The sequence below is a fragment of the Loxodonta africana genome, chromosome 16 (assembly GCF_030014295.1).
Source record: "Loxodonta africana isolate mLoxAfr1 chromosome 16, mLoxAfr1.hap2, whole genome shotgun sequence".
Classification (NCBI taxonomy): domain Eukaryota; kingdom Metazoa; phylum Chordata; class Mammalia; order Proboscidea; family Elephantidae; genus Loxodonta; species Loxodonta africana.
The window spans coordinates 68185577-68205179 of NC_087357.1; the positions used below are offsets into that span (position 1 = coordinate 68185577).

Below are 19603 nucleotides of genomic sequence, written 5' to 3' on the forward strand. Positions count from 1 at the left end.
GCAAGCAAACCTAAATTGCAGGACACTCTACAAAATAAATGATTAGTACTCTTCAAACATGTCAAGGTCACAAAAGACAAAGGAAGATCTGCCACGCTGGAGGGAACTAAAGACACAAAACAGCTAAACACCATCTGGGTCCTAGACTGGATCCTGGACTAGACATTCTCGGAAAAATTGGTGAAATCTAATTAAGGTCTGCAGGTGAGTGCACGGTGCTGCATCGCCGTTAACGTTCTGGGTTCAAGGCTTGTGTTATGGTTATTTAGGATATTAACATTAGAGGGAAGTGGCTGAAGAGTTTACAGGAACACTCTGTACTATTTTTGCAACTTTTCTGTAAGTCTAAAATTATTTCGAAATAAAAAGTAAAACAGAAAACAAAAGCCCACCAGATTCAAAGGGCTCCATACTGTATGATTCCATTTATATGACATTCTTGCAAATGCAAAACTACAGGGACAGACAACAGGTCAGTGGTGCCAGGGGCTGAGGGCAGACAGAGGGATTGATTAAAAGGTACACAGGGGATTTTTTGGGGGGGGTGAAATTGTTCTACATCTTGATGGCATTGGTAGTTACATGACTATGTACGTTTATCAAACCTTGAGGAACTATACACTAAGAAGGGTGGATTTCATTGTATGTTAGATTATACCTTAAAAATATTTAAATGTCAAGCATGTACCCACTACGCACATTTTGTAGAAATGTGTACAAACAAAAAGGAATACATTAAATAGAATCGAATGGCTTCCTAATGAGTCTGGGAACAGATCGATGCTATATAGTGCCACAAAATGTAGACATCAATAATTCAACCGTCTGCACCTAAGTTTGAAAAAAGAAAAAAGCTCTTTGAGGTTTTGTTTTATGGCAAAAGATTCTATTAGAAACATAAATACCCATGAAAAAGAGGCTAGTTAAATGAACTATAGTACATCCATACGACGGAATTCTAAGCAGTTGTAAAGGGAATGAGAAAGCACTTTTATTTATTACTATGGAAAACTCCATGATACGTTTTTAAGTTAAAAAAAAAAAAGTGAAGGTGCAGAATGGACTGTTTGGAAAGTCTGCATTTCCTTAATTTGCTTGTACTTGCACAGAATATTTTTGGAAAGTGACTCAAGAAACTTGCATCGTTGGTTGCCTCCCAGGAGAGGAGCTGGGAAGTGAGACAACGGGGGGTGGAAGGAACCGTTTTCACTTCTGGTAGCTCTTGACTGTTGAACCACGTGAATGGCTCACCTGTTCAAATAATTTTTAAAATTTAGGAGTGTGAAAAGGACTGGAAACTAGAGACTTTGTCATATCCCTGTTGACTGGTGTGTGTGTGTGTGAGTGTGTGCCTGCAAGTGTGTATGTGTGTGTATGCATGTGTTGTGTGTGTGTGCCTATTCGTGTACATATGTGCATTTCTGCATGTGTGTGCACTGGGGAGAAGGATGCACAGTTTATACTCAGCAGCCCTGAAAGAAGCTGGGATCCAGCAATGAGAAAAGGTTCCACCAGGCAGAGCCAGTATAGGGTACAGCCAAGGGGAAGCTCCGCTTCCCGGGTCCTGGAACCCACGGAAACACAGGCCACAGCTCCCCTGCCCTGGTTCAGGTAAATCCCTCCAAATGGGGCTGTCCACCTGAATAACACGGACAAGCCAGGTTCCCCAGTTTCAAACAAGAGAAGAGCAGCAGCAGACCGGCCGTCTCCTGTTATAGAACCATGGCCTATTTGCTCAAGCAAGACAAATCCTTGATAAAAACATAAACAGTAATTGAACTAGCAAGAAACTAGAGGAAAATACTCAGACTGTTTCCTTCCTAGTTCCGCACGCATGTCATCTTCTGGAGCTCATAATCCTACAGAAAATGTCCGAGTCCTGGATCCTGAGTGGCTGGGAGTTCTGAGCTCAAAGCCTGCAAGCTCAGGCCTCTAGGGGTCTCCAAAGCTCTGGAAACTGTCCCTCCCACCCAGAGGCTCAGGGTCTGAGGAACTCTGATTCTGAAGCATGAAAGTCACAGGGGAGAGAGGAGATGGCAGTGCGGTCATTCTGACATTTCCAGGCTGCTCAGGCAGGTATTTAGAGGTCAGGTCGTCTAGTGCTGCTTAAATCTACTGCTGTTACCAAATCCCTGTTAAGTGGCTGGACACTCTGTGACAGTGAGCTACTGGGTAGGACATTCTTTTACTGAACAGCTCAAACAGTGGATTTCTAAGTCCTCATCCAGAGGAAACCTGCCCCTCTACCATTTTCCACATGCAGAGATGCACACATGTACACGAATAGGTGCGCGCACACACACACACACGCATGCACAGATGTATGTACAGAGGCACACACACACACATGCACACACTTGCAAGCACACTCAGACACACACACTTGCAGGCACACTCAGACACACACCAGTCAACAAGGATACAGCAAGGTCTATAGTTCCCAGTCCTTTTCACGCTTTTAAATTTTAGTTCTAGTTCCGCCCGTGGGAGCTACATGGGGAGGTGAGACCATATGGTACACTGGTTAGGAGCACGGGCGTGAGAATGTGGACCTTGGCACTTATTAGCTGTATAACTGCAGACCAGTCCCTTAGCCAGCCTGAGCATCGGTTTCCTCATCCATAAAATGGGAATAATTATAAAACCTACTTCATTGGATTGTTGCAAGGATTAATTAAAATAATACACGAAGAGTACTTAACACAATGCCTGGCAAAAAGAAAATGATTAATTCGTAGTATCTATTATTTCTGGAGCCCTGGTGGCACAGTGGTTAAGAGCTTGGCTGCTAACCAAAAGGTCAGCAGTTTGAATCCACCAGCCACTCCTTAGAAACTCTATGGGGCATTCCTACTCTGTCCTATAGGGTCTCTATAAGCTGGAATTGACTCAGTGGCAACAGGTTTATTATTCCTAGTCTAATCCCTCTGCCACAAGACTGTCCTGAGAGCTTTAGACAATGCTAACTTGACCAAGAGACAAGCCCAGCAATGATTTCTGTCTTCTGAGCTCCCGTTTCAGGCCTTGTCTGAGGGGACAGGGAGACAGCCCCACCGTCCACCACACATACTCACCCGTGATGAGGTTGTCCACAAGAGTGATGGGCATGCAGAAGATGCCCACCAGCAGGTCGCTGACGGCCAGGTTGAGGATGAACACGTTGGTGACAGTGCGCATGTGCCGATTCTTGAGGACAGTGAAGCAGACCAGGGCGTTGCCCACCATGCAGAGGAGGAAGATGAGCACGTAGGCCACAATGAACATGGCCGCCACTGGCGAGGAGTGCTGGTAGTAGGAGGAGAAGGTGAGGTTTGCAGCCGGGTCAGCCTCAGCACTACTTCCATTCTGGCTTCTAGGCCAGCTGGCGTTGGGGGGCTGGGAGGGCTTCCCTAGGACTGAAGGAGCAATGGGTCAGGATTCCAGGCAAAAGGTGAGATGATTGACTACTCACCACCAATGAGACCCTTCTATTTTCCAAACCCGGACCATGTGTCCAATTGCAACTGGATGCACTGATTTAAAACTTTCAACACTGACCACTCAAGCCCTCATCTCATACCTCCAACCCCATCTTGTATATTCCCCAAAGTGGTTTATTCTCAATTTGCATTTCTGCCCCCATCTAGTCTCCATCCTTCTCAGCCCTGCTGTGTGCCACAGAGGCTGGCCTCAAAGGACTCGCATCATCCAAGTTCCCTTACCTTCTGATGTCTGGCTGGGTTCAGTCAATGGAAGGCACTGAAGGAGACTGAAGGGTGGGAGAAGAGAGAAGTCAGGGTATTTATTTCCTGACTCTCTCCTTGCCTGGCCCTGATTTTGCCAATGGCTGCTTTTCTCTACAGCCACAGCTCCTGCTGGGTGGCCTCTCTTCCATGGTAGCTCTTGACAACACTTCCGTAACACTATTCCCTCTCCTTGACCCAACAGACCTGCAGATGGCAAGGCTTCCTGTGGTTGCTAATCTTTGGGTGTTTTACCAACCCTTGTTGGTTCCTCTTAGCCCTTCCCACACCTCTATAAAGTCCCTCCATTAAACTTTCATCAGTTAAATGCTGAGGGTGCCACCTGTTCTTCTGGGACCCTGACTACTCTACACTCAAAATCTTTGACATCCCTTCTCACCTTCTCCAGAGAACTTTAGCTGGGAAAGGCAAGAAGGCAGTAGAGAAGGGGAAATGAAAGGATAATCTGAACGAGGGCTAAGGAGCAGAGGAACACATGAAATTCACCAGAAGAACAACCAAAGGCAAAGCTATCACCCATCTTTCACCTCCTCCTGTCTTGATCAGCTGCTCCGTTTGCATCAGATTTTACAAAGCCTTTCCATACTTATCCATCACCCGTTTGTCAGTTTGTCATACTGTGGTGGCTTGCATGTTGCTACAATACCGGGAGCTGTGCCACCAGTATTTCAAATACCAGGGGGATCACCCGTGGTGGTGTAACCTGATCCTACGAATGCCAGTAAATTTCCATTAGTATTTAAACTAGCCCAAGCTAGATTTGGCCTGCCCTGCATGGCCGGAACGGCCAGCTGTGACCATTAATTGACCTCAACAGAGGACGCTGCAATAGGTGAAACAAATCAGAAGGGAAATCATCACCCTGATCCTATTCCTAAGTGAGAGGTCCGACAAGAACCACATCACCTCCTGTTTCCTGGACGTCATAATTCCTGCAACATCTTCCTTCTAGAATTTTCCCTCCCCAGTACACCTGTGCAGCTGCCATCTTGCTGCCCAAATCACATATAAGCCCTGCCTCCCCATTAGCTGCTCCCCCATAGCTGGGAAACCCTGGTGGCATAGTGGTTAAGTGCTACAGCTGCTAACCAAGATGTCGGCAGTTCGAACCTGCCAGGCACTCCTTGGAAACTCTATGGGGCAGTTCTACTCTGTCCTATAGGGTCGCTATGCGCTGCGATCAACTCGACAGCAGTGGGTTTGGTTTTTTTGTTTGTTTGTTTTTTGGTTTTTTCCCCATAGCTGGAGAGCTGGATCTGAGGAACTTCCTCCTGGCTCCTTGCTCTGCACATTGCAATAAAGGTACTTTCTCTTTCTGAAAGATCAGTGTCCAGATTACTGGCAAGTCTGAGCATGGCAGAGAAGGGCCCCCTTTCCCCGGTTCAGCAACAGCGGGCAGCTTCCAGGCTAGGACAGACAAAGAAGAAGGCCCTGGTGATCTACTTCTGAAAATTAGACGACGAAAGCCTGTGGATCACCACAGGCTATTGTCTGATGCAGTGCTGGAAGAGAGCCCCCTGGTCTGGAAGACAATCAAAATGCACAGTGGCTGCAACAGTGGACTCGAACATACCAATGATCATGAAGATGGCGCAGGACCGGGCAATGTTTCATTCTATTATACATAAGGTCGCCGTGACTCAGAGCTGACTTGATGGCCAACTAACAAGAACAACATCCATACCTATTATATCATTTAACTCTCCCAGCCACCCCATGAAGTTCCGTACCAGCCTCATTTGAATTGGGAGATCTGGGAGCAGAGAGGCCCAGTGACTTGTTCAAGGTGACACAGTGAGTAGGCAGCAGAGCTGGCTCTGCCCTGTGAGTAGGTCTAGGTGTCTCTGAGTCAGCCTCAGGCTTTGGTGTATGTTTCGAAGAGAGTGGCTCAGTGTCCAACCCCAGCTCTTCTGGGAAGTCATTAGATATGACTCACGTTGTTTCATCAACTCTCCTCCTGCTGTCCTTAGGGACCGAATGTGGCCCTCTCCAGGGGATGAAGAGTCTTTGGGGAGTCTTCTTCTGTTGCATGCAGAGCTCAGCCACTGGCCTGGAGACCCACCAGAGGCTGGGACCTGGAGGCTACACAGAGCCTGGGGAGATCTGGCCCTGCGAGGGCTGCAGGGTCAGCAGGTGCAGCAGCCAGGCTCGCTGGTGGGAGCTGAGGACCTTCTAGTGGATGTGGAGAAGCGGGAGCCCCACACCTGATAAGAGGAGGAGATAACACTCCCTTGCTTAGGCCAGCTAGGGGCTTTTAATTGCACTTCAATCTTTTTTATTGTTTTATTGTGGTAAAAATACATAGCACAAAACATTTACCAATTCAATATTTTTTACACGTGCATTTCAGTCACGTTGATCACGTTCATGTTGTGCAACCATCACCACTCTCCATTTCCAACATTTTTATTTTAATATAGAGAACGTCAAACATACACAAAAGAGAATATCATAAAGATATCATAAAGGGGATTCATCATTTAAAAAAAAATATTGGTGTGTTAGAGCCAGGATTCAAACAAGATTTATGTTTCTATTATCTTCACTGCATAACGAAACATCCCAAAATTTAGTGGCTTGGCACTATAGCTTGGAAATCTGGGTGGTCCTTCTGCAGGTCTCTTTTAGGGTCATCCACGTGGCTATGGTCATTTGATGGCTCAGCTGGGACTGAAAGACCCAACATGACCTCACTTACATGTCTGGTGGGTAGTACTGGCTATTGGCCGGGTGTCTTGGTTCTCCTCCATGTGGCCTCTCCTCCTCCAGGAGGCTAGACTGGGCTTCTGTACAGCATGGTGGTCTCAGGGTTCCGAGAGAGCAAAAGAATCTACAAGGCCTCTTAAGACCTAGGCTCTGGAACTTGCACATCACTTCTGCCACATTCTATTAGCCAAAGAGAGTCATATTGTCAACCCTGATTTAAGGAGGTGGAGAAATAGATCCCACCTCTTGATAGAAGGAGCAGCAACATTACATTGCAAGAGGGATGTGGACGCTGGGAAGCGTGATTCATTAGGGGCCACTATTATAACAATCTACCACCATCCCCACCTTGATTAGTTGATGTGGTTCTTAAGTCTCTTTTCGTTTGCAAGCTCTCCCTCCATCTCTCCACCCCTCTGCAGTTGATTTGTCATATACTACTGTTACTACCACCTTCCGTTGAGTCGACTCCAACTCATGGCAACCGCAGGCGTGTCGGAGTAGAGCTGTGCCCCATACGGTTTTCAGTGACCTTTCTTCCAAGGCACATTAGCTGTTTGCAGCGACTCCACCTGCCATATGGACTGGGTCACTTGCCTACAGAGTTTTCCACAAACTGGATTTTGCTAATTGCTTCTCTGTGGTGTCATATAACATGTCCTGTGATCTGTCCCCTGTATTTCCTGTAATTGGTGGTTAGACACAGAGGTTTGTTTAGATTCAATTTGATTTGAGGATAAGGGTGCTTCATACGTGTTCTTCCTGCCCTTGACCCAGCAGGCACATAATGTCTTAGGGTCTCTTTTTGTGATGCTAAGCTTCATCAGTAGCTTCAGCTTGATCCCTCCATTCTAAAGTTCCTCATCAGCTTTTGACCTAATGTTTTCAGCAGTCACTGATGGTCATTGATGGGCCCCTCGCTGCATTTCAAATACAATCCCAGCTCTATCTTGGCCTCCCAGTCAACGGTCCCATCCCTGTGGACATCTCTCTGACCTCATCCGGAGCTACTCTCCTCTTTACTCATTAGGCCTGACCAGCTGGTCACCCAGGGCCTTTGCTCTTCCTCTTCCCTCTGTCTGGAATGTACTTCCCCCGCTCCTTTAGATCTCAGCTGAAATGTCATCTCCTCAGAGAAGTCCAACCTAATCACTCTCTTTAATAACAGTACCCTGCTATTTTCCCTTACAGCATCCTGTCTATTTTCTTCAATCTGCCAATATCTTGTTTTCATGCTATTGTCTTTTTCCCACCCTTCAAAGGCAGCTCCCAGAGAGTGGGGATTGTTCCTGACTGGTTTGCCATCGTATCCCCAGCATCTTTTCAATGCCTGCACACAGCGAATGGTTCAATTCCATTTGTTGTTGAATTGATAAGTATTTGTGAAATTTTCACAGATGTATTCACAGGGGCACCTGGCAGTTAATGAAATCTATGGCTGGTGGAACGGAGCCCAGGTGGAGCAGAGGCAAGGTGGGTCCTGACACCAGTGACAGGGTCCTGCATAAGCAGGCATTTTTCGAGATAAGGCCTTCTCCAGGCTCCTCTAGAAAGATCCCCATGGAGGGCACTGCTTAGTAGGGTGTGTGTTGGGAGATTCCCCAGGCAGTTTACTCTTGCTGAACTCAAGATCAACTCTAAATCAGTCTCTAGGACAGGGAAGATCTTTGGGTGTGGATGGGTTAGACCTCAGCCTGCCTGATTTCCCCTACTGTCCTTTCACTTGGCCATCAGAGAAACCGTTATGAGCTCAAATTCTAAAGTTCGCCCCTGGGAAGGGTCTTGGAGTGACATTGCCCATCTCTAGACCCTCGGCAGAGCGTGGGTATCTTGGTTATCTAGTGCTCCTATAACAGAAATACCACACGTGGATGACTTTAACAAAGAGAAGTTTATTCTCTCACAGTCTAGTAGGCTAGTAGTCCAAATTCAGGGCACCAGCTCCAGGGGAAGCCTTTCTCTGTCTGTCTGTTCTGGAGAAAGGTCCTTGTCATCAGTCTTCCCTTGATCTGGGAGCATCTCAGAGCCAAATGACACGCTCTGCTCCCGGCGCTGCTTTCTTGGTGGTATGAGGTCTTCGTGTCTCTCTGCTTGCTTCTCTCTTTTCTATCTCAGAAGAGATTGGCTTAGGACACTATCTAATCTTGCAGATTTTATCAGTGTTTCTGCCACTAATCCACCTTATCATATCCTAGTGATAGGATTTACAACACATAGGTAATCACATCAGGTGATAAAATGGTAGACGGTCATGCAGTGCTGGGAATCATGACCTAGCCAAGCTGACAGATATTTTTTGGAGACACAATTCAACCCACAGCAATGGGCATCAGTCTCTATACCTAGCCCAGCTTCCAGCACTGCAGACTGATCCTTTCGGCTGGCGGGGGGGGGGGGGGGGGCTCCTTCCTTTTTCTGGCACCTCCCCTGGGCCAGGGGTGGGGTGGAGTGGAAGCATGCAGGTCTCCTGCTCCACCTGGGCTCCATTCCAGCAGCCAGAGAGACCTCATTAACACCTGGACTTGTCCTTCCTGGGATCTGCCCTTGTGAATATATCCTGTGAAAATTTCATCTGTTGAGCCCAATTAAGCCATTCCCTTACTGGGGGAGCTCCCAGGTCTCAGAAGGGAATCATGATTGCCTCCAGGGCAATTTTAGAGATCAAGCCCTGGGCCATAGGAAGTCCAGAGCTGGAGAGAAGACATGGTGGTTCTCAAAGTGTGGTCCATGACCGGCAGCATCTGCAATACCTTGGAACTTGCTAGAAACGCAAATTCTCGGGGCCTCACCCCTCATCTAGGGAAAGAGAAACCCTGGAGGTGGGGCACGGTAATCTATTTTGTTTTTGTTTTGCATTTATTTCTCTCTCTCTTTTTTTATTGCAGTGAAAATATACGCAACAAAACATACGCCAGCAATTTCTCTGCGCATAATTCGGTGACAGTGATTACATTCCAAGTGTGCAACTATTCCATCTTTTTCCAAATTATTCCACCACCGTTAACATAAATTCAATGCCACCTAAGCAAAAACTCCCCCTTTTCCTTTCCCTCCCACCTCTGGTAATCACTAATAATCTTTGGTTTCTATATATTTGCCCATCTCATATAAATGAGGTCATACGGACAGGTAACCTTTACAGTGGACACACAGACATTTCCTGGCCATGACTTCTCTGGAAACCAGATTCCTCCTTGGTGAAATGTAGGTCAGTTAACACGAAGAAAGAACGCAGTGAGGATTCATGAGATCATCGATGTGTGGAAAGAACTGAGCATGGTGAAATGACGAGTTAGCTTAGCAGAAGCAGATAGTATTATATGACACAATGGGTGCGAGTATAGTATTTTTGTGATACTCTTAGTGTTGGCCTCCCTACAGGGCTGAAGGATGTGAGGGAGAGAAACCACCACCCAAATGAATGACCGTAGCACGGAGTCTGGTTGCTTCTCAACTTCGCTGATAACCTCATCGCTATCGCCACCTGCTGGTTCACGCTGGTAACACATAGCAGCTCAGCCTCAGGCTGAGACCTCGGCTTCAGACTATTCAACGCCCACTTCCTGGGAGCTTCTTTGGTGAACACAGACCTGAATCAAGGGGCACTGGGGATTCACTGAAGAATAAAACGAGGGGCTGCAAAGAGCACAAAGCAGTACGAATGGCCAATAAAGACAGGAAGCAGAAAGTTCCACTTCACTTCTGATCAGAGAAATGCAATCTGAAAAGAACATCAAGGTAACCAGTTTGTCAACCGGATGGGCAAGGATGAAAAGGACTGTGTGGCTGTGCACTTCGGGGTGACAGGGGTGGGAAGCGCCAATCAATTCAGCCTTGTCATTTGGTCTCACCCATCAGAGCCCTAAAGAGGAAGAGGCAGCTCCAGATCCAGCAATTCACTTCAAGGGATTTGTCCCAAGGAAAAAAACACGTGACACAATCTAGTGCTGTGGAAAAAATACTGCCCCGGGGTTGTCATGGTTACAAAATACTATATACATGCATCATAAATCCAGATTCTGTTTAAAAATGTGCGTGTGTGAGGGAAGTGTAGTAAGAAGGAAAAAGAAAATGCTAAGTGTTTGTCCACAGAGGGTGGTGTTTCCTCCAGCGATCTCTACTTTCTAACGGGAAGGAAGCTCTGACAGATGTGGCTGAAATAAGGACTCCTTCAGTGGTTCTCAACCCTGGCTCACAGCAAATCGCCTTTTAGCAATACTGGCCCCCTTGCCCCCCAGACCAACTGATCAGTATCCCTCCAGGTAGGAACCAGACAGACACTTTGTTTCTGTTTTTTAAATTGTGGTAAAATAGGTATAGCAAAAAGCTTGTCATTGTAGCCACTTTTAAGTGTACAATTTCAGTGACATTGATTACATTCATCATGTAATGCTACCATCCCCATAGCCCTCCAGTTGATTCCGACTCATAGCGACCCTACAGGACGGAGCAGAGCTGTGTCAGGTTTCCAAGGCTGTAATCGTCACAGGAACAGATTACCACATCTTTCATCTGCAGAGCGGCTGAGAACCGCCGACCTTTGGGTTAGCAGCCGAGCACTTCAATCCCTGTGCCGTCAGGGTCCCTTCCCATGCTACCATTTCCAGAAGCTTTACCTCATCACCTCAAGCAGAAACTCAGTACCCCTTCTGCAAGAACTCCCGCTCTTTCCTCCCTCAAGCCCTTGGTAACCGCTAATAAACTTCTGTCTTTATGTGTTTGCCTACTCTAGATATTTCATATCGGTGGGATCATACCATATTTTCTCCTTTTGTGTCTGACTTATTTGATTCAATGGAATGTTTTCAAGATGCATTCGTATCGGAGGATACATCAGAATTTGATTTCGTTTTATGGACGAACGATATTCCAGTGTCTGCATGCGCCACAGTTTGTTTATCCATTCGTCTGTTGGTGGACAACAGGGACTGTTTTCTGGTTTGTTTGTTTTTAAAGGCTACTCTTGTGATTTCAACGTGTAACCGAGATTGAGAACTAATGAATCTCACAGTCCCTGCCCTCAGGGATCACGCGCTCAGGCTTACTAGTCTTTAACATTTTGGGGGTCACCAATCTCTTTAAGAATCTGATGCGTTTTAATTCCTTGCACAGATGCTTTCCTGGGGCTTTGTCCTGATACACCGAGAAATGGTCCCTGTCCAAACGGGATTTATGGTCTTTGGAAGCATTGGATCCTCCCCCCAAAAGTACATTCAGCGTTTTACATACAATTTCAGAGGAGTGGTGGGCATTCAAGGTTTTGGCCCAACCTGCACCCACTGCTCCTTCTCTTTTCCCCTTGGGGAACCAGCCTTCCTTCTTGAGGGCAGCTTTCAAGGGACTGTCAGTCAGGGCTGTGAACCCTCCCCTGGCCAAAGGATGGCCTATCGGATCTTCTCTTCAGATGTGACACAGGGCCCTTTTAATGCAGAATTTCCTTCCGTCGGGGGAGCTACCCATATCCTTCCAATAAGCTTCCACACTTACTTAAGTTAACCAGGGTCAGTTTCTGTTGCTTGTAACCCCATGTGTCTTGGCTAACACAAAGGGATTCTCCACCCCCTCCCAGACTAATCCTTGGACCTCCTAGGGGTCTACAGAGTACAGGTACAGAGCCAGGGGGACAGTGGAAGGGGCAGAGATGTAGGACTGCAGATCCCCAAGACTCCTGCTTCCCAGGAGGGATATTATTAGGTAATATTAGGCTATTACCCCTTTCAATGCTGCCTGTGTTCCTGGGTAGTCCAAACTATTAATGTGCTCAGCTGCTAACCAAAAGGTCAGCAGTTCAAATCCACCAGCCGCTCCTTGGAAACCCTGTGGGGCAGTTCTACTCCGTCCTATAGGTTTACCATGAGTCGGAATCGACTCAACAGCAGTGGGAGTGGTTTTTTTTTTTGCTTCCCTGAGGAATCTCTGAGTGGTGAAATGGTTAAATGCATTCAGCTGTTGGTGGTTTGAGTCCACCCAGAGGCACCTCAGAAGAAAGGCCTGGCAATCTATTTCTGAAGAATCAACCACTGAAAATCCTGTGGAGAACAATTCTACTTTGACACACATGGGGTCCTCATGACTTGGAATCAACTTGACCTCTCAGAGGCTCCAGCTGCAAAGCTGACACCATGAATACTTCATGTGTCATCTAAAACCTTTCCTATAAAAGTAGCAGACTGTGGCCAGAGGCAGAGTCAGGGCTACCCTGGGATCAACGGAGAGGTAATGGAGACACCTAACCCCTCTGAGATCCATGCCTCTCCCACCCAATACTTCCTAACAAGGCACCGCCGCCTGGAGTCTCAAGATCCCTGTCCCGAGGTACTTGTGCTCTCTCTCCCCCATCCCTAGCAGAGTCTTCTTTTAGAAAATGTTCTGATAAACTCGTTCACATGGATAAGCAAACGATTCATAACAGCTTAAAGCGCTGTGGCTCTTTGGGCATTTGCTCTTCAACAGGAGTCAAACCTTAAAGTCAGGAAAAGCAAATCGTTGCTGGTGACTTTTCAGGTGTCAGTGAGAAGGTAGCAGAAGGGTTTGAAGAAGGAGAGACTGAACTTAATTCATTATATTCATATAAAAATACACCTCGGGCTGGATAGGGAGCTCCAGGGAATGAAGTGCTTTATGAAGAGCAGAAACACGGTGTCTCTGGCAATATTTCCACAGGCTGGTACTCTGAGGGGCACGGAAAAGGGGAACCCACCCAGGCCCCCAATGTGCTGCTGTGGCCTGCGCTGGGGGGAGACCAGCTGGCTGCTTCCTTGGCCCCCTCCTCTCTCCAGTCACCTTCCCCTACACGTCAGCCTGCAGCCCCAGCCAGTGTGGGTGTATGTCCTCTCAGCCTAGGGGCCTCCCTCAGCCACAGAGCTCCCAGGCTGGAGGCTGGGTGGGCAGCGGGGAGGCTACTGGGTCTGGGCTAGGACTGGGATGCCGAGTGGATCTGACTCACTGTCCTTTTGCTGGTTTACCCCACAGCATAGCACCACGGCTAAGGCCCAGCGGAGAAGGCCTGATGGGGTTACCGCGGGGCTGGCCCCAGCAACTCAGTGGGAGTCATGGCCAACTGCAGCGTGTCTGGAGATGTTGGGAGAAGGCTCCTGGGCCCTGAGAGACCCTTCAGACCATGTCTTTGGTCTAGCTTACCCAAAATTCTCCCCTTCTGCCCCCAGTCAGTCATCAGCCCTGTCAGCCCCCTTGCTTAAGCTGAAGAATGGGAACTGATGAGGAGACAGGTCCTAGGCCAGTTCTGAGTGACCAAAAGTTCTTCCTGATGTTGAGTTGAATTACCTTACTGTGACTTGTCCCCACCTGTTTCTGTTCTGCTCCGTGGAGCCACACAGAAGGAGAGTGTCCCTGTCCCCAGGATCACCCCTCGTTACCATGTTCTCCCCACCCTGAACATCCCCGGGAGGGGCTCCAGGCCCATCACACCAGCAGCCCACTTTGACCCCCTGGTAATTTTCCCCAATACAAGTCAGGTCTCCCCCATTTTAAATGTATATAATTGCTTTTCGGAGCCTAAATTGAAGACTTCACATTTAGTCCCTTGAAATTTCGTTTTCATGGTTTCAATCCAGCGTACGTTTAGAATCTGTTACTTTGACTCTGTCACCTCATGTCTGTTACGGCTGTTATCCACAGATTTGATACCCCTGATAAGCATGCCTTTTATTTTCCACCTAAATGATTAATTAAAGCCATGTCAAGTTGGGGACTTCCAGGTTGCTATCCAGCTGCTGACGCAACCCCTGTAGCCATTCACGAGGTTCCATGAGAGGTCTTTCCAGCGTCCTGCTGAAAGCTTGTAATTTGTCTTTCTACTTCTTGGAAATCCAGTCTGAAAGAGGAAATGGGTTTAGCCCGGTGTATTCTTTGTGGACTCATGTAGCCTCCTAATGAACACTACATTACTTTCTTTCTTTTTGAAAATGGGTTTATTGTTTTTAATAAAAATACGTGCTTATTATAAAACAGTTCTGAGCACTGCAAGAGAGTAAAAATCACTGAGCTTTGCCACTGTGACAAATGCATTTGTGATGTTTCCTGCCACGTCCCCTCAGCCCAAAGATTTCAGCGGGGTGGATGGCTCTTTGCAGGTCCAGAGTCCCACGTGAAGCCTACACCCATCACTCTCTCTGCTTTGCTTTGTCTGAAGCCAGGATCAGGAACAACCCAAAACTCCAGGAGTTAGGTAACCCTCAACCAACAGGGAGAGCTAATAGGTGTCAGTTCCCCATCACACATGGGGACACTTCTTAGGTGGATTCTGCACTTTGCTCAGAGGGTCTCCAGAGGGAGAGAACCCCCAGCTGCCCACAGAGGTAGACAGCTCATATTCTACCCGTTGCTAGTGGGTTTGAACCACCGACCTTTTGGTTAACAGCCAAGCACTTAACCACTGTGCTACCAGGGCTCCTTCGCTCATATTAGAATGCAGCCATTTCTTGGGTTTTCCCCCATCTCACTCTCCCCACTTGCTCACTCTGCTTCTAGTATCACCTCCCAAATAAACTTCCTGTACTCAAGTCCTTGTCTTAGGGTGTGCTTTCAGGAGAACCCAAACAAAGAGCATGCATTTTATATATATATATATATATCTCCAGTAATAAGTCTGTGTAATTTTGCATAAAGGGGAGTATAAGACACAAGGACTCTAAAATTTGCTTTTTTATTGCTCAAGAATAGGCAGTGGATATATTTCCCCACGCCAATAAATAAAATCCTAAACACAGTTTTTAACGTCTGCACAGTACGCCATCATAGGTGTATCTCATCATTTACTTAATTTATGGGCATCTAGATTTTTAGATAACGAAGCACTCTACTGCTAATCGAAAGGTCTGATGCTATGTTTCCAAAATGTCACAGCCTTGAATACCCTATGGAGCGCAGTTCTAGTCTGCAACGTGTGGGGTCACCATGAGTCAGATTTGACTCAACGGCAACTGGCCTGGCTTTAATTTTTAGATGGTTTCCAATTTTGCACTGGGATGAATACACTCACGCACACATTTTTGCAAATGTGCAGGACAGCTTCCTTTGAAAAAATTCTGAGATGTCTGATTGCTTTATTGTCTCCAAATTGCTCAGTATGTGTTTAATAATTTATTCTAGAATTTTAATAGAAGACAATATTAAATTTAGTCGTTTAGAAGTTTTTTGGGTTTTTTTTAATCTATCTTTCTTCCCTTTTTGAAAATCAAGATATTTGCCCATCTTGAGTTTTCTGGCACTTCCCTCATTCTCTGTAATTCCCTCCAAGGCAATGATGACATCTGCAAATATCTCTAGGTCCCTGGGATGTCCTGTCTGTGCTGCTAGGGGTGAGCTCATTCATTGCACGTGGCTTGATGCCTTCTTCCTATCACTCACCTACTGGGGTTTCAAGTTCCTCCGTAGGCTCTTTATTTTACCATTTGAAATAAAATTGCCAGTGCCCCGCTCTGCCTGCCCTCCCTTGTTCATTAGGGTTATACCACGTGCCCCAAATCCCGAGCAGATTCCTTCTTGTCATCCTTACTTAGACCTGAAAAGCTCCTTGCTCTGTCTCTGCCAGCCTTCCCCAGCTTCTGTTCATTTGAGCTTTGGAGATTTGCTAACTGTGTTCTTCCAGACCCAGCTGATCTTCTGCAGTCATCTTGGGTTATGGATTTCTCCTTTGTATTTTGTGTGTGCGGTTTTTAAACTCTGGCTCATTGGACAGCTACAAATGGAGCCTCACAAGATTTTCCATAAAACTCCCTGTTTCTTCTTACCAGCAGTGTTTGCGATTACTTTGAATTTCAGGGTTTTATTACCTCCTGCAGCAGCTGTCTCTTACTGGCATGAATTTGTACCATGCATCTTATTTTACCATCACAGTCATGGTGTGAGGTAAGCTGGGTGTAAGTTTCTCCATTCAACAGACGTGTAACCAGTGGCACAGAGAGGTTTAGGCACTACCCCAAAGATACCCAGCAAACCAGTGCACCAGCCCTTAGACCTCCAGTTTTCTAGCCTAAATATGATTCTCCTTGCCCACCATGGCAGAAAGAGGACCCCACCTGGCAAAGCTGGAAGCAAGCAGCCTTTGCCTGAGACCACAATCCCTTAAAATCCTGGAGGACAGGTCTGTAGCTCCCTCGTCTTGCCCCCAGGGAGAGAAATTCTCTCTGCAAGGAAGCCACTGCGTTGGAATTATATCTCCCCTAACACCCCAACCCCCTCAAGCATGCAACCCAAAAAAAACCAAACCTATTTCCCACTAGTCTTTTCTGACTCATAGTAGCCCTATAGGACAGAACAGGACTGCCCCATAAGACCAGCTGGTGGATTCGAATTGCCCACCTATTGCTTAGAAGCCAAACGCTTAACCACTGTATCACCAGGGCTCCCAAGCAGGCAAGTAGGTGACAATTCCTTTAAAGTTAATAGCTGTCTTCACCTGGTCTCAGGCAGGAGTACACACGTGTACACACACACACACACACGCACGCTCTCCCTCTCTCCAGGAACATAGAACCCCACGTCCTTCTTACTCTCTCTTTTTCCCAGTGTTTCTCTGTCTCTGCCTCTCTGTCTCTCTGTCTGTCTCTTTTACGCACACACATAGACACACACACGCAGACACAGAAAGACAGACACACACACAGTGTCTGGATCCGAACAGTCATAAGTGATCAGACACCCTCGCCATTTTCCCCTCCCTGGCAGGCTGCTCCTCAGTCAGGACCCCTAGCCGCCCCCGCCCCAGCCCCCGGCCCCCGGGTCACTCACCCTCCATGCTGCCCACTCCGGTCCGCTCGGGGACAGTCTCCAGTGGAGTGGCGCAGCGGAGGAGGGCGCTCTGCCGCGTCGACTGCCTAGCCCGCGCCGCTGCCTCTGCGCTCGGCGGGTGGGTCCGGGTGGGACAGGGGCCCGCGGAGGGCGTGCGCCCGCAGCTCCGGACCTCTCTCCGGCTCTCGCTCCCCTCGGGGCCCGAGGCAGCCGGCCCGGACGGCCGGGACCGAGGCTCCGACGCTGCGCAGCCGCCCGCCCGGCTCTGCAGCCCCCGGCCCGGCGCCTCCCCGGCCGGAGGGAGGGAGCCAGCGAGGGGGCCCGCCGGCGCGGTCGCCGTCGCCATGGCACCCGGCACACCTGTGCCTGCTGCAGCCCTCCCGCCGCCGCGTCCCGCCGAGCGAGGGCGCCCTGAGCCCCGGCCTCGGTGCGACTCCCTCCGCAGGGACCGGGAGCCCCTCCGAAAAAGGGGGTATACCCCTGTGGCCCACTGCCGCCCAGGCAACGGCGTCCGACAACTCTGCGGCCCTCTGCCTGTGCCCCGCGTCCCAGCCCTGGCCCCACTTCTCGTCCTGGCCCCACCCCAGCCTGCCTCCCACCTCCCCACCCTGGTGCCCAGGACCCTGGGGCCCTCCTAAGAAGGGGGTGCGAGGCAGCCGTGAATACCTAGGCGGGCTGCAGCTCCCAGCCACCGGGCAGGGGACCACAACGGAGGGAGGTGAGGGAGCCCCAGCGTCTCTGAGCTCTCTGGAGAAAAAGGGATAATGTAAAGTGTCTGGTGGTGACCACTGGCTTAGGAATTAACCAACTCAGGCAAGTTACTTACCTGCACCCCAGTCTCAATGATTGCGTTTGTAAAATGGTTTTGAGGGGAATAAGTGAGATGATGTCAGTACTCCCGCCCAGCACATAGTAAATGCTCAACAAATGATCAGTTAAGCTGGGCTGGGCGCCTCCCCACGTGTCCAGCGCCTATCTGGCACCCAGTAGACACGCCATAGACTTCTGTCCCAGGAATGATGATTCAGGTTCCAAGCAGATGAAAGAGAATGAACGGCCCATTCATTCCTTTACTGCGGTCAGGGGTTTATTCCTGGGACTCTGGGGAAATGGATTGCATCAAGCTTCTTTCTGGTCTCCCTTCTCCCTCTAGCTCCTCCCCTGCCCCCAACAGCTGGCAGTCTCAGAGCTGGAAGGTCTTAGAGGTCGTTGAGTCCAGCCCTGACTGGGGGGCAGGTGTGCCACCCTAATGCCCAGCAGCAGATGCTTTTGACCTCAAATCACTTCCTCTCTCCCCAGGACAGCCCTTCAGAGAGTGGGAGGGAAGGAGGGCGCCCTCTCAAGTCTGCCTTTCTGCAGGTGAAATAGCCTGAGTTTCTTTGGGCTTTTTTTTTCTCATGTGACTTGCCTCAGTTTCTTTATCTGTAAAACGGGGATAACAGTAGTACCCATCTCCTAGAGTTATGAAGATTAAAGGAGTTACTGTTTGTAAAGTGCTTTGGCCAGTGCTTGGCACTGGTAAGTGGTCAATAAATGTTAGTTATTCACAACCTTCAGGGGCCCTGGTGCCACAATGGTTATGTGCTCGGCTGCTAACCAAAAGGTTGGCAGTTGGAACCCACCAGCCATCTCCAGTTGAAAAGACCTGGCAATCTGCTTCCATAAAAATGTCAGCCTAGGAGAGTCTCAGGTTATAAGATAAACATACAAAAATCGCTTGGATTCCTCTACATCAACAAAAAGAACATCGAAGAGGAAATCACCAAATCAATACCATTTACAGTAGCCTCCAAGAAGATAAAATACTTAGGAATAAATCTTACCAAAGATGTAAAAGACCTATACAAAGAAAACTACAAAGTACTACTGCAAGGAACTAAAAAGGACCTACTTAAGTGGAAAAACATACTCTGCTCATGGATAGGAAGACTTAACATAGTAAAAATGTCTATGCTACCAAAAGCCATCTATACATACAATGCACTTCCGATCCAAATTCCAATGACATTTTTTAATGTGATGGAGAAATAAATCACCAGCTTCATATGGAAGGGAAAGAAGCCTCAGATAAGTAAAGCATTACTGAAAAAGAAGAAAGTGGGAGGCCTCACTCTACCTGATTTTAAAACCTATTATACAGCCACAGTAGTCAAAACAGCCTGGTACTGGTACAACAACAGGCACATAGACCAATGGAACAGAATTGAGAATCCAGATATAAATCCATCCACATACGAACAGCTGATATTTGACAAAGGCCCAGTGTCAGTTGAGGAAAAGATAGTCTTTTTAACAAATGGTGCTGGCATAACTGGATATCCATTTGCAAAAAAATGAAACAGGACCCATACCTCACACCATGCACAAAAACTAAGTCCAAGTGGATCAAAGACCTAAACATA

At 48.0% G+C, this 19603-nt stretch overlaps 1 protein-coding gene across 1 annotated transcript in view; it reads right to left on the minus strand.

The window, feature by feature from the left end:
• Positions 1 to 17547, minus strand: part of NPFFR1 (neuropeptide FF receptor 1) — a 34414-nt gene extending 16867 nt beyond the window's left edge. The window contains exons 1-2 of the mRNA XM_064269088.1: positions 17202 to 17547; positions 3075 to 3395 (exon numbers count right to left, since the gene is read on the minus strand). Of these exons, the coding sequence (XP_064125158.1) occupies positions 3075 to 3395; positions 17202 to 17547 (667 nt within the window). The remainder of the gene's footprint in view (positions 1 to 3074; positions 3396 to 17201) is intronic.
• Between the last annotated feature and the right edge of the window lie 2056 nt (positions 17548 to 19603).